We start from the raw sequence: 14,436 nt of genomic DNA on the forward strand, positions 1-14,436 counted from the left end.
AATCATATTTCATTCCATATTTCATAGTTCAATCATATTTCATCAATCATATTCACCCCAGCTTTAAGAAAGTTTAAAACAATGTTACTTCACGATGTATCAGAACAGGAGTGAGGGGCACTGTCGTAAACATACTGCTGCCCATATTTGATTAGTGAAAATTAAGATCTCAGGTGTAATTAAAACCACATGAAATGCAGGGGAAACTGCTGAAGCAAAGTAAGGTCAAAGGTATGATTCAACAGCACATTACAGCTGCAAATAACAAAGGCTATTTTATCTCAGTGGGACACAGGCAACTAGCTTTGCAGAGTCGTTGAACTGACAGGTGGCTGCAGGCAGGACCTCCTCGTGTCTGTGTCTCACAATTACTGTATTCATCGTAGTAGACGCAAGGGTTCGCTGAAAGGAAGAAGCAGGGTTACCCAATATTGACTCAAATTCTCATCTCTCATCTTCTCATGCATTTATAGGTGAGTAAAGGGCTTAAGAGATGTATATTCTGTGTTATATAGTCAATATTATTAAGTAATACTTTTTTTCTTTTCTACTCTCATTTTACTTCTATTGCATCTTTCAATTCCATTGTAGACATTGCTTTTGTCTCTTGGATAAAAAAAACCTACCCCATTCCCTGTAACAAAGATAATTAGTAGATATTTGATCTTTCTCCAAGTACATTTATTTTCAGAAATGAATTACTGAAAGTGATAGGAGGAGGGAAAGAAGGAGGAGGGAGACAGAGAGAGAGAGAGCAAGAGTGAGAGAAATTGGTAAAGGGAAAGAGATTACATTTTCCTTGCTTTAAAAGCAAACAGAATGACCTGGTCAGGTGAAGGAACATAAGTTTTTTGGTCTTACAAATCTGAAGGTAAAGGATATTTTTTTTGGGCAGGGGAGGTTTGTTATTTCTCCACAAACTTATTGAAAATTACGATGTAAACATATCCCTGTGGAGTAAGGAATTATGCCTGCAGGAAGCTCTATAAAAAGAAACTTTTGCTATCTAAGGAAATGAACATGTAATTGGAACTCATTTGGTTAATACTGCATTTTAGGTAAGATTTACTTAGGAAATAAAAGGAAGTGCGATACACGGACAGTGTGATCATCAGCTAATATCCTCCAATGTGTCAGCGGAAACTTCAAAGAATAAGGATCACTCAGTAAGAAATTACCAGCCCTGATAAGTGGTCAGGCAGGTTAGGGAGGTTATGACCCGCAAGTAATCTGAGAACACTGGTAACCTGAAAGCAAGATGTCTAACTTCAGGGCTGCAATAAGAGAGCCAAGAAACTTTTTATAGAGCAGAGAAAAATTTATACTTATATTAACATGTTATCCGAGGTGCCCATATTAGGGTGGGAACTTTAAGCTTTAGGGTGGAAACTTGAGCTTAGACTTGGACATTCTAATTTCCAATCCAATAGATTTAATCAGTGGTCTTCTGGGTCACTCTGGGGGTGGGGGAAGGGAAATCAGATAATGTTGATTTTTCCTTTGGGATGACTGAGGAAAAAGTAATAGAAAAGTACAATATTGTTACATGCTTGATTTTAAGGACACATGGCTCCCAGATCAACAGTCAAGAGTAAGCACACTGAGATGTAAAACTTACTACAAAGTTTATCTTCACAGTTATTTGGACAGTCTCCGCATGGAGTTCCGTTATTATAAGGTACGTTCTTTTTGTCAGGATCATTGCCCCTTAAAAAAAATAAAGAAAAAAGGGCCTAATAAAATTGATGTTTGAAAAATGCATATAAAATTTTACTCACTATTGAAAATCAATTAAAATAGTTTAAAACAATGAAACAATTTTTGAAAACCACTTGTAACCACTTGTATGTAATCTCTAAGACATGTAAGATTTCTAGCCTTAGAATGAGAATAATTTATCTTTTTGAATATACCGCAGGCAACTCTGAGGTGCTCAGAATATTTAGACAATTTGCATCTCTTTGGACAGTCAAGTTCTAACAAGCAGGGGGCTTTAGAAACATTTATGATAGGACTCTTAGCCTTATTTATACCCATAAGGACTTGATAAACATTTACGTAAAAGGGCATCGTTCTTAATAATGTAAGAAAAATTTTAAGTGAGTCAAATTGGAGATGTTCTAACTTCATCTTGCCCTATGTCATGAGAATTTTGATACATGTCAGTGTCATTTGTAGAAACACATGCACTATTATAAAAGATGAAAGTACAACAACATGGATAAAGCCAAAGTGTTGGAGTTTGGGGAGAGAGAACAGATGAGAATTTCCTGTTTTGAGCCAATTTAAAATTTCAGAGAAGACGGTCTTCCCTTAGATATCTAAGAAAACAATGGGAATTATGGCAGATTTTCACTTAAATTGTTTTTTCTTTTGGAGCAGAGGAAGGTTTATTGCAGGGCCAAGCAAGGAGAACGAGTGGCTTGTGCATGCTCAAAAAGCCCCAAACTCCTGAGTTTCACTTAATATTACATAAAAAATAAAGTAAATATTCTAGTTGAAACAACATTCTATCTGATATATTTCTCCTTGAATGAATTGTTAAAATTTGAATTTATTAAAAAAACATTACTTAATTCAGCAAGGGGTTTTGTCAGACTCTTGGCCTCACCTTTGGCTGAGAAAATTCTCGTATCTCAGCCCCATGTATTCTACTTTTCTTTTTTGTGTTGTCAGAAGTTTACTGCAGACCATGAGCTCCCACAAGGATTTAGTACAATTAATGCATTGTATATGCAAGGAGACCTTACTGTCTTTAGTACTAATCACACAGATAAAATCACAACAAATATTAAGTACTGAAATCAAGACATGATAAAACCAGAAAAGAGCTCACATAGAGCTATTGTATGAATATGCTACATCTACTGAATCTACAGGGATAGTGGAGACCTCGTTTAAAGTGTAAATATGGTAACTTACTATGAGAGAAATCAGTTTCATTGATTCATATTGCGTATCTTTTATTGTGCTACACACATGGGAGATGGGAGTTCAATAAATACCATACTTGGAGCTCATCTTATGGAGGAAAGACTTGTGTATTGAACAAGTAAACACAGGTAGCTGAAGGAGACATATGCAGACCAACAACTTTCCTTAGCAGAATAACATTTAAACTGGCATTTGTAGCAAACTAATGGAGGTTTATATCCAGCTCAGAACAATCCCTGCTTTCTGATAATCACCACTCAAGCCACACAAGTGGGTCCCTGTGGGTTCTTGCAATTACCCTTTTCTGAAGTTGACCTTGCTTCATAACCAGAGGTGACAAGACAAAGGAGTACAGCTGTCCCTAACCAGAGCAATCAGATGATCTCTTCTTGGAATTGTTGCTCACACCTTTGGTAACATGTAAATTTAATTTTTAAAGGAAATACATATGCCAAGACTAAAATGCTAAATACAGAAACACTTGGCTTTTTCATTTGTTCATTCTTGATACTCTACTGCATTTCTGCCCTTGCATTCTAAAAATACTCTTGCATTGTTACAATAAATATCCTTTTTTTTTTTTTTGCTTAAGCTAGATGAAATTTGTTTCTCTTAACTAATGCTACTTGAAGAAGGAATAACACATAGCGAGATGACTGGTAATAGTGCCTAATTTGAACATTATATTGAGATATAGATTTATTTAGAAAAATATAAATAAAAATATGTGTGTGGGGGTGTAGTGTTTTAGGTGTTGGCTAAAAGACATTGTATCCCTAAAGTTCTTAACTGAAAAGAAATATTTATTTGAGTTTTATTTTATAATGGTTGAGAAACTAAATTAAGGAAACTAGTAAGGGAAATACATTTCTAAAAGCTATGTGAAACTAAGCTGTAAAATACATACTCGTGACAATAGTGACAAACGTAGAGATACTGAATTCCTTTACGACATGATGATATGCCACAACCAATAAGGTAAGAAGTGGCCCAAACAACCTGTAAAGATAAGGTTATTTTATTAACAATTTGGTATTTTGCTAAATGATTACTCTCTAAATATTGTTATCCTTGATTGAAAATAAACACACATGTTTTTAGGATGCTTTGAGCATGGCTTATTAGGAAGTCCTAGAAACAGGAAGATTCCCATGTGTCTAGATAACACACATACATATGCATACTCAGTTGCCATCGCTGACCCTGACTCATTCTCTTCTTCTTATCAAATCTATATGGGATATATGATAACCTGATGAAGGCTGCTTGGTGATTATATAAAAATCAAAGCATGGAAGGAACTTTACTTAATCATCAAAACACTGGCATGGTGGAGAGTAATGAGTTGACCTTCAAGAAAAAATTGAGTCAGGTTCAAAGTCTGTCTGTACCACTTTCTGGTGGGATGGTATTTACCAGTTTGCTTTATGTCTAGAAATTTCATTTTCCTATTCCTAAAATGGAATATAATAATATTATCTTTTACATCATAGGTATATGGTGGGGATTAAATAATAAACCTTATAAGTGTTTGGAAGAGGAAATATTAAATTACTATTCCAAAGTAATAGAGCTCATGCTCTTTTGATGGAAATAGTGGGGCTAGTCTACTTTTATCTAAAAGAAATGGAAAGTAGGAATTGACGTCACACATTTGTCATATTTTTAGCTCTCTGGGTAATTATTTTGGTTTTTATCCTCTGCCTGATAACGTAAGTTATATAAATAAATGGTCTAATGCTATAACATTCTTGGATTCCTGGCACATACTGCTTTTGTCCAAGGATATCAATCTTAAAAGAAGAATGCTATTTGCTAATCTTTTACTTAGAAATGTCTGCATTGCTATACATAAGTGATTTAAGTCTATGAGTTTTAAATGTACTATCCTTGTCAGCTTTTAACATTAATCTTAAGTAGGCTTTATTTTAAGTAAATTTTATTATAGATTTTGCGGTCACATCTGAGTCTTCTGCTTTGGGGACAACAGCTGTTTTTCCATTTTTGTATTTCTTACATGTTCAATGTTTAAATCTATCCATTCTGGATGAGTTTTGTTAATTTATTTTTTACTGGAAAATAACTCACCTGATTTAGATATTCAAAGTCATTTTTGTAGAATTAATTTATTATCTACATTGAAGCCCAATGGTATTTTCAAAACATGAATCAGGTTAAATCATTCACCTGTTTAATGACTTCTACTGCATTTAAAATACAATGTAAAATTGATGATAGCTAATAAGGCTGCAGTGACATAGTCCCACTTCCCTTCTGTGTTCATCTCCTTCCACTCTTCCATTTATCAAGTTTCAGCCTCCTTTTCCAACCTCTTCCCTAGTTTTTTCTCTGTCCTTGCACATACCCAGATCCCAGATACTGGTTTCCAAATATTATTTCCCACTAAAAGTAAACAAAAATCTTTAAAGTGTGTAAGTTTGCATAAAATGGATAGAATGATTTTCCATGGTTCTCATTCGCCTATTTTCCACACATGCTTATGGTCACTTAACCAATGGGTATATTTGCCAGCACACAGTTTACCTGAGTGTAATGCTCGATCATCATGTCATCGTCTGTCGGGGTCCATTCCCCGTACTTGAAATATTTAGACTCACTGTACCAGATTCTGATTACGTTTGACCATGAGATAAGATAAGATGTCAGATGCATATTTTCTCCACAAAAAGTATCTGAAAGGAGGAAAAAGGGCTAGGTCATACTCTACAAAATTTGGAAATACTTTATAAGGATACTTTTCGTACTTTTATTCTACAAATGTTTCACTGGGCATCCAAGCAATGTTTGATAAGAGGAAGCAAACTCAGCTCTATCTCTGCTAACAATTTTCTTTCTCACTGATGAATAAACTTGTGGTGCTCAAGTTTGCTGAGAATTTGACAGTAGGAGATGATCTGCAAGCTTGGGAATCAGATCAACCAACATCTCAGTCTCTGCCATGTCCAAGCTGATGGAGAAGGGTGAAACCAATCAGAATAACCTATGCATTGTAACCAGGCCCATGGCTTGAAAGCAGCCACACAGAGGTATTCATCATGCATAGACCTTGAAATAAATATGTGCTCATTTAACCATCCATCCTCTTGTGACGTGGGCCTTGATCAAATATGATATTTGGGAGTAAACTGCCCTTCTCTGGAGCAGGGAAGACTCACATTGCTAATTCACAGCTTGACAACATTGGGTAAAGATGCCCAATAATCTGTAAATATAGCAGGGGGACTCACATTGCTAATTCACTGCTTAACAACATTGGGCAAAGATGCCTAGTGATCTGTAAATATGGAAGTTTCATTAATATTTTAAAATATTTATAATAAACAAGTATCCTATAAATGTTATTAATATCTACTTGTGTAGGAGGTACTGATGGCTTTTCTGGAAACCAGCAGGGATCCACCTAATATACATGGCATGAGATGGACTCATTTTTGAGTGCCTAAAATTGTCCTCATGGACAGCTCAGTAGAGTTGGATATAACTCACTTCTCAACTGTATTAGTGTTCCAAAGCTAAAGGTAGCCCCATGGTAATATTGTAAGAAGTTGAAATAAATATACAGAGTGGAAACCTTCTAGCTATACAGCTTTCCAGCTAGTCGTCATCACATTACTGAACTCTTCTGTGATAGTGAGAGCTTTGATTCTTTTCTTTTGGTGACCAGAATCAGGAATTTGAAAATTTGAATTTCCAAATTCAAATATTAATAATAATGAAACAGTGCAGTGGGCCACAATTCCTACCATTTATGGGGCAAATGTAAATATAGGCTAGATGACTTAACTTACCCATACCAGGTTACTTAACAATTCCTGAGAACTTTTGAGCAGAAAGTTGTGTCATATACCTACTTGTAATTCGCCTCTTAAGTGCATTGCTCTCTACCAATTCACAATCTTTTGACAACATTCTGGCATTTCTTGCAGCTTCTTCACTCCAGTTCTACAGGTGAAATACAAGCACATGGCCTTATTAACATTTCTTTGATAAGATTCTAGTTTATTGTTTCTAAAAATCCAAGGCTAGCAATATCCTCAATTGTATTAGCTAACAATTTAAATCACAGCACCTCTCTTAAATATTTTGGTTGGAAGAGGAAGACAAATCTTTCAATCCATTGTTTTAGCCCTTGAATTTACAAAATCACAATCTGGCAGTAACATTCAGTTGTAGCTTCTCTTTCAGAAATATTAAAGAATTTAAGTAAATGCTTCCAGTAGAACAGACCAGGGTTAGAAATCCATCCCATCATTTATTAGTAGTTTTACCTCTGACACATTATTTAATCTCTTTGAATCTCAAGGTTGTACAGTTGAGATTGTACAGACAAGGTTGTACAGTTTTTTTTTATCTGTAAAATATGCCCCACAATTCATACCCAATAGCTTGTTCAAAAGTTTTAATGTGATAATTTATGCAATACAACTGTGACATGATAAATCTTATGCTACATGCTCAATAAATAAATATTTCTGTGGTTAGAAACATGTATAGTATTACACGTCTCCATCTAAATTATGAATAATAATAATAGCAAATCATAGCTAATACTTCATGCCAGGACCTCTTACCAATTCTATATGTATATTCTCTCATCTTTACTCATAGCAATTCTACAAGGGATGCACTATTGTTATCCCCATCTGCAAATCAGGAAACTGAGGCGCGGAGATGTTGCATAATTTTTCAGGATAATACAACCAATAATGGCAAAAAGAGAATTGGAATCCAGGTTCTTCTGGCTCTGGAGTGTGTGCTCCTAACTCATGATGTGTGTCAATTGTGCTAAGCTGAAACATTTTGTTGGGTTTTTCTCCAAAGTAGATGAAAGGCAGAAAATCTACTAAAAAGAGACAAAGTTTGTATCTACAAATATGAGGTCTTTTGGGTAGAAAAGGATAGCACATTTTTTGTGATTTATTTGAATGAGTCACACACAAATCAAAGGACACGGGACTATGTCCACACTAGTTATGGGACTATGTGACGGATGTTCTCCCAGGCATTCTTTCATTCTCACATTATGCACATCCACTTAAAAGACTGTCCCGATACCTGCATGCAACACATTATTACCAACAAAAGTTGTGGCCTTTCTTATTTACTACAGGCTTTCAAATAAATCATTCAGCTACGCTTGAGAATAATTTTTGGATGATGCCCTAACTTAGGTTTTCAATATTTTTCCTGACATCGAAGAAGTTTCTCTCTTATATGCATAGGCTGCCATCTGTGTGAGTTTTACAGAATTACCCCTCAGGTTGATGAATTGGTTAAACTGTGAGGTTAATTAAGTAACTCATTAGCCTAGGGTCAAAGTAAAAATGTGGTTTCTTACGGTTTGAATATTTCATGCAAGAAAAGATGTATTTCAGTGATGGATACATCTAATTGAAAAAGTAGAGATGACATAACACATCCCATTAGGGCATAGCATCTCCTGGCAGTGGGGATACCACCATTGGACTCACGAGTATAAAATCTTGCCTATTATGACCAGGTTACCAAATAAGTAGGACTGGAACTTATCTGGTTAATTTACTGCTGATTGCTAGTTGTGCATGCATGATGCACTACCCATACCCAGATCACTTTCTGAACTGAAGCACTTATTTCCTCTTAAGCTGAGAGTCCTGCCCTACTGTCTTCTCTAAAAATTATCCTCATTGACGAGAATACTCACTTCCCTGTGGCAGCCCATATCTAACAGCAAGTAGCTGTAGTAACTATAAGTGCCATGTAACTTCCCTCCAACTCAGGGCAAGGTTGTACTGAGTTGTCCCGGTTGTACTGAGTTGTCCTAATTGTACAGCTTCCCATAGGATTAGCTGAGGACCCTGTTATGCCTACATCACAACCAAACTTCTTTGTATACCCTATGTTGCTTCTCTATCTATATCCACGGTCGGTGTAAATCTGGAGATTATTCCCCAATAAGCATCATGCATGCTAATCTCCATCTCAGAGTCTGTTATCTTATTGTGTAAACTACCTGCAACATTAATTACAGTCTGTAGTTCAGACCTCTTTGAGGAAGCTCTTTAGGATATTTCCTCTGATTAATGTTGGTAAGATACTAATTTTTTTGTGATATATCCATGATTAAAATCAAAAGTAAGTATTCATGGTTATTGCAGCAAAGTTATGAATTCTGGCTTTAATAAATGGTTCTATTCAAATAAAATTCTAATCATATGTGCAGAAACATTTTTCATTTTTGGAAAATCTCTGCCTGGCAGTTGTGATTGGCTCTTCAGCTCTACTGTAATTCTATCAGTTCCTTTCTATCTGTGCCTTATGCATTATTTATGGAAAAACTCAACTCCCATATTCCCTTTAAAATGTTACTCAGTTTTACTGGTGCACTTACTTTATCATCTTGTTGATCTCTCATACCTTTGCACCTTAGCACTTGAATATATTCATTCTATATATTCAAACAATATATTCTAATGTTTTCTCTGTATTCACCTTGAATCCACAATAATAAAGTCTCTGAAATCAGAGACTGTATTTTCTGTTCACTCCATAACTTCTTTACTACATCCCAGCTACACTTATTTGCTCATCTGGAAACCAAGGATTTTGAACCCTGTTTGTCCTAAGGAAGGTAAAGAGTTAAGAGCAGGTGCCTGGAGCTGGCCATTTGTGTTTGAATCTGTACTGATCCAGTACTTAGGACTTTGGATGAGCTACCGAATTTCTCTGAGGTTCAGATTCACTATCTGTGAAACAGAGATGATAGTATCATCTACATCACAAGATGACTGAGAGAATTAAATGAAATAATGCAATACGCTTCTAGAAGACAGCCTGCCAGTCAATAGTAAGCACAATATGCATGTTAGCTACAACACTAACAATGCAAGAATGCCTATGCTACTATTGGCTTTTATTGTTTTGGATTCTAAGATGACCAAGAGATAAATTTCAAAATCATTTTTCTCGTCACTAGCTTCCTTCCTCTTTGTCATTTGCATGAGGAAGCTGTCTCTTAGAATCACTTCCCATAGCCTGCATTATTTCTGACCCTTGTTCCTCTAAGCCAGTCCAGGGCTAAAGAGCCAGGCTTACGATACCAAAAACCTGAGTGATACTTCCAGTATATAATATAGGTGAGGCTAATCACCTAATACAGCCGAGTAGTCCCTAAATCTGTTTTGTTTGGCAGCACCTAGTCTGCTCATGCAGCAGGTTTATAGTGGAAAGACAATTTCTCTTTTCTCTTATGGGATGCAAGGAAACTGGGAAATAGATTTGCTAATATTTGTTCATCTGGCTGCACCACCTGGCTTAGAACCTGGACATCTTTTTTTTTTTTAATTATTATTTTTTTATTATTATTTATTTTTTTAAATTTATTTTTGTTTTTTATTTTTTTTAAGAAGTATTATTATTATTATTATTTAAAGTATTTGTTTGTTTATTTATTTATGGCTGTGTTGGGTCTTCGCTTCTGTGCGAGGGCTTTCTCTAGTTGCGGCAAGCGGGGGCCACTCTTCATCGCGGTGCGCGGGCCTCTCACTATCGCGGCCTCTTGTTGCGGAGCACAGGCTCCAGACGCGCAGGCTCAGTCATTGTGGCTCACGGGCCCAGCTGCTCCGCGGCACGTGGGATCTTCCCAGACCAGGGCTCGAACCCGTGTCCCCTGCATTGGCAGGCAGATTCTCAACCACTGCGCCACCAGGGAAGCCCGAACCTGGACATCTTGATTCTCAGAGAGTGTCTTAGGCTCTGGGCTGCTGCTAAATGAAGACAGCTGTGAAATGCCTCTGTAATTTATTAAACAAGGTCTGCTACATGGACGATACTGACCGGCAGCATCATCTAGGAGCTTGGAGTGGTCCCCATCCCAGACCTCCTTAATCAGACCTCAGAGAGTGGGGTCCAGGGAACTGTGCTTTACCAAGTGCTTCAGCTGATTCTTAAGCACGCTCAAGTTTGAGAAGCACTGTCTTAGGGTCCGTTAAGAGTGAAATTAGACTTTCTGCGTTGGAATTGTGGCTCTGTCATTTACTAACTCTATGAGTTTCGGAAAACTACTTACCTTCTCTGTGCCTCTGTTTCTTCTGCTGCTGCATGAGAGGTTTGTTTGTGAAGGCCAAACTTTTAGTATATGGAAAGCAAATAGAACTTAATAAAATCTCAGTAAACACCGTTACTATTATTGGCATTGTTGTGGTTGCTGTTTAATTAATCTTACCATTTTTAGCATGTTGCTGGCTGGCGGAAATACTCCCCTCCTGAGGGTGTTATGTACAGCCACTATTTCTTCTTGGACAGTTGCCAATTCTGTAAGGAGTGTATCATATGGAACTTTAGGTGGTTTTGCCTGTTACCAGAAAATTATTAATTAGTCTTACTTCTTTTAAGTGGAATTTGCAATGCATAGTATATTACTTGTAGACTTTGTGACATGAATTTATAATTGATGTTGAATGAATAGTGATCTACAGCATTTTTTAATCTACAACATCTCAGTATATTAGTCTCCATTTCTCCGGTGCTGGTTTTGAGGACTTCTGAACGTCAGCCTGACATTATACAAGTCTATAGAACAGTGACTGTTCTGGTTGTGACTGGTTTTCTTCAGATTTATGATTGGTACTTTGGACCATGTTGAAGCATTTTATTGGGCAATGTGAACCACAGTGGAAGATGTTTCGATAATATTACACCTTTTACTGACCGACTTCCCTTCCTTGGCTCATTCTTCACCCCACCTCCTACAAGCCTTCTCTCTGCTTCCCAAATAAACACTTGCACTTGAATATTATTTAAAGGTATGTGTCTGGGAGAATCTAAAAGATTCATTATTGAGTACAAAACCTCTAATATCTTCAACCCAGGTTCTACATCTCTGTCTTACTCATATGAGAAAACATTGATATTTGTATCAGTATGTATACATACAAAATAGAATTCAAAAAAATTTTGTAATATGGAATTGACAATAAAAGGTTTGTTTATTTTATTATTTGTTAAAAAAAACCAAAATAGAATTCAAATCAACTACAGTCTAGAATTTGTGACCATTCTTTTCATTTGTTTACCTTTTATCCTGTAACTCACTAAGAACAATGCATGGCCTTAATATTTTAGGTTAGCATTAATTTTTATAAAGAACATCTTCTTTTGTGTGTGTGTGTGTGTGATATATCACATGCGTTTCACACTATTATTTTTTTCTTTTAAAATGTTAAACATATATTGCCCTCATGTTTTTTTTTTTTAAATTTATTTATTTTATTTATGGCTATGTTGGGTCTTCGTTTCTCTGCGAGGGCCCTCTCTAGTTGCGGCGAGTGGGGGCCACTCTTCATTGCGGTGCGCGGGCCTCTCACTATCGCGGCCTCTCTTGTTGCGGAGCACAGGCTCCAGATGCGCAGGCTCAGTAGTTGTGGCTCACGGGCCTAGTTGCCCCGCGGCATGTGGGATCTTCCCAGACCAGGGCTTGAACCCGTGTCCCCTGCATTGGCAGGCAGATTCTCAACCACTGCGCCACCAGGGAAGCCCCATACTATTTTTTTAAAGTGACAAAGCTTATGTAGTATAATTTGAGTGGTTATCTATCTATTCCTCAGCTACCGCAAGACTATCAATACAGTTTCTGAATGGATGGGATTCAGCCATACCTTGCTCAAATATAGAAGTAGTTATTGTCGTTTATTTTATATCAACAGTTTAAGGATATCAGGAGAAAACTATAAAATCAGTAGACTCTTCTAGAGACTGTCCCCTGTGGACGTCATTTCCTCAAAAGCACATTCACGAGGTGTTATTTTCCTGTCATACTGCAGGTAGCCTGGGCTAGATCTGAGGGAAGGTTGGGAACCCATGAGAATCCCCTTACAAGTTCCAGATTATAATTCTCCTTGCTCCTCTAAAAAAAACCCTGTCCAGTGAAACTCATGGCAATTAGCTCTACCTACATCATTCCTGAACATTTACTCTCCTACAATGGTTTTCCTGTCAATTTCTCTCATTTATAGAAACTGGGTCTCCTAAAACAATTCATCTTGTCCACCCCAAATTCTGCAGTCATATGGAGGGACTTCAGCATCCACATGGATGACTCAACCATCTGGTATCTCAGAACTTGAACTCTTCCTCTCTTAAACCTCTCCTCCAAGGCTTTTTAGTTCCCCACCATGATGGTCACAGCCTATACCTGATGATGACTCCAAAATGCCACACCTCCAGCTTACCGGAGGATTGTTGCGTATCGGGCAAGAGCTCCACCTGGTTTCTCTTTGCGAAAAAAGTGTGAGTGAAAAGATCCAAACCAGCACCCCAGTAATCTAATACGTATGGATTTGCTTTCATTTATTGAATTAAGCGCCTTCGACTTTTGACTTCTCCTATTTAGCATATGAAAATAAAAAAGCCGCTCATGTTCTTTACCAAAACTATTAACTTCAGCTCATCGTAAAAATATTTTGGGTACATTAAAACATATAATATTTTCTTTATATCATTGAGGTTATTTGGAGGTACATGTTAGTTGATGATCATAAAATATTAGGAATTTATATCCTATTAGATACCATTGAATGTTTGGTTTCTGCTGTGTGAATGTTGAAACTCTTGTTTTTAATAAGCGGTGAGTTTCAGGCCTCATATATTAACCCCATTGCTAACAGATCCACACACTTCTCTCCGTGCTATTGCACCTTTCATTTTATATTTGATTTGGATGTGTTAAATTCTTGTTATAGTCATCAGTCAGAGAGCTCAATTGGGATATTGATGAAATACTTACCTTTTCTGGGTAAAAACTAAAAAAGAATACCTTTTTCCCACTTTGTCTTGGAAAATGCATGGATCGGTTGTAAAGAAAGTAATTCCCACCCTACATTTTTAGCTTTTTTGAATTATCCAGAGAGGCTATCATGACATAGGCACAGGCCCATGGAGCCAAACTGCTTGAATTTACCTTCAGGCTCTGTCACTTCCCAGTTATCTGACCTTGGACATATGACTTAACCTCCTTATGTTTTGGTTTCTTTCTCTGTAATCCGGGATTATGAATAGTACTTGCCTAATAGGGCTATGGTGAGAACTAGGTGAGTGACGGGCATAGCGTCCTCACAACAGTGCCTGTAACAAAGTGAGTTCTAGCAGAGGGTTAGCTCTTATCCTCTTCTCAAAAGTAATCATAAAACATACAATCCTCACATACTCTTGTAATCAAAACATGCAGGAAGACAGCAGCAGCAGCCAGAAACAAGAAGTGTTTCATTGTCATCCCTGGAAAGAAAAGTAACATAAATTTAGACTATTGCAAACTTGTGGGATAATGTTTTGTAATAAAGCCTTTTTTGGAAACACTTTTACATATACCTGCAGTTTCTGCAAAAAGAGACCTGCAGGATCAGAACAAGGTTTAATATGTTAGTCATTAGGACCAAGAGAAGAAGAGAGAACTGTGGTTGGAAGAATAATAGACTTAATGTCTTAATCCCTGTAACCTTTGAATGT

At 36.8% G+C, this 14,436-nt stretch overlaps 1 protein-coding gene across 1 annotated transcript; it reads right to left on the reverse strand.

The window, feature by feature from the left end:
* Window positions 1–271: 271 nt before the first annotated feature.
* On the reverse strand, window positions 272–14,203 carry CRISP1 (cysteine rich secretory protein 1). The gene is made up of 7 exons (XM_007193859.2): window positions 14,138–14,203; window positions 11,159–11,287; window positions 6,807–6,897; window positions 5,479–5,627; window positions 3,842–3,933; window positions 1,619–1,707; window positions 272–402 (listed from the first exon to the last, which is right to left on the reverse strand). Exons 1-7 carry the CDS (start codon window positions 14,201–14,203, stop codon window positions 272–274), a joined length of 747 nt encoding a protein of 248 aa, XP_007193921.2.
* Between the last annotated feature and the right edge of the window lie 233 nt (window positions 14,204–14,436).

The sequence above is a fragment of the Balaenoptera acutorostrata genome, chromosome 10, assembly GCF_949987535.1.
Source record: "Balaenoptera acutorostrata chromosome 10, mBalAcu1.1, whole genome shotgun sequence".
Taxonomy (NCBI): domain Eukaryota; kingdom Metazoa; phylum Chordata; class Mammalia; order Artiodactyla; family Balaenopteridae; genus Balaenoptera; species Balaenoptera acutorostrata.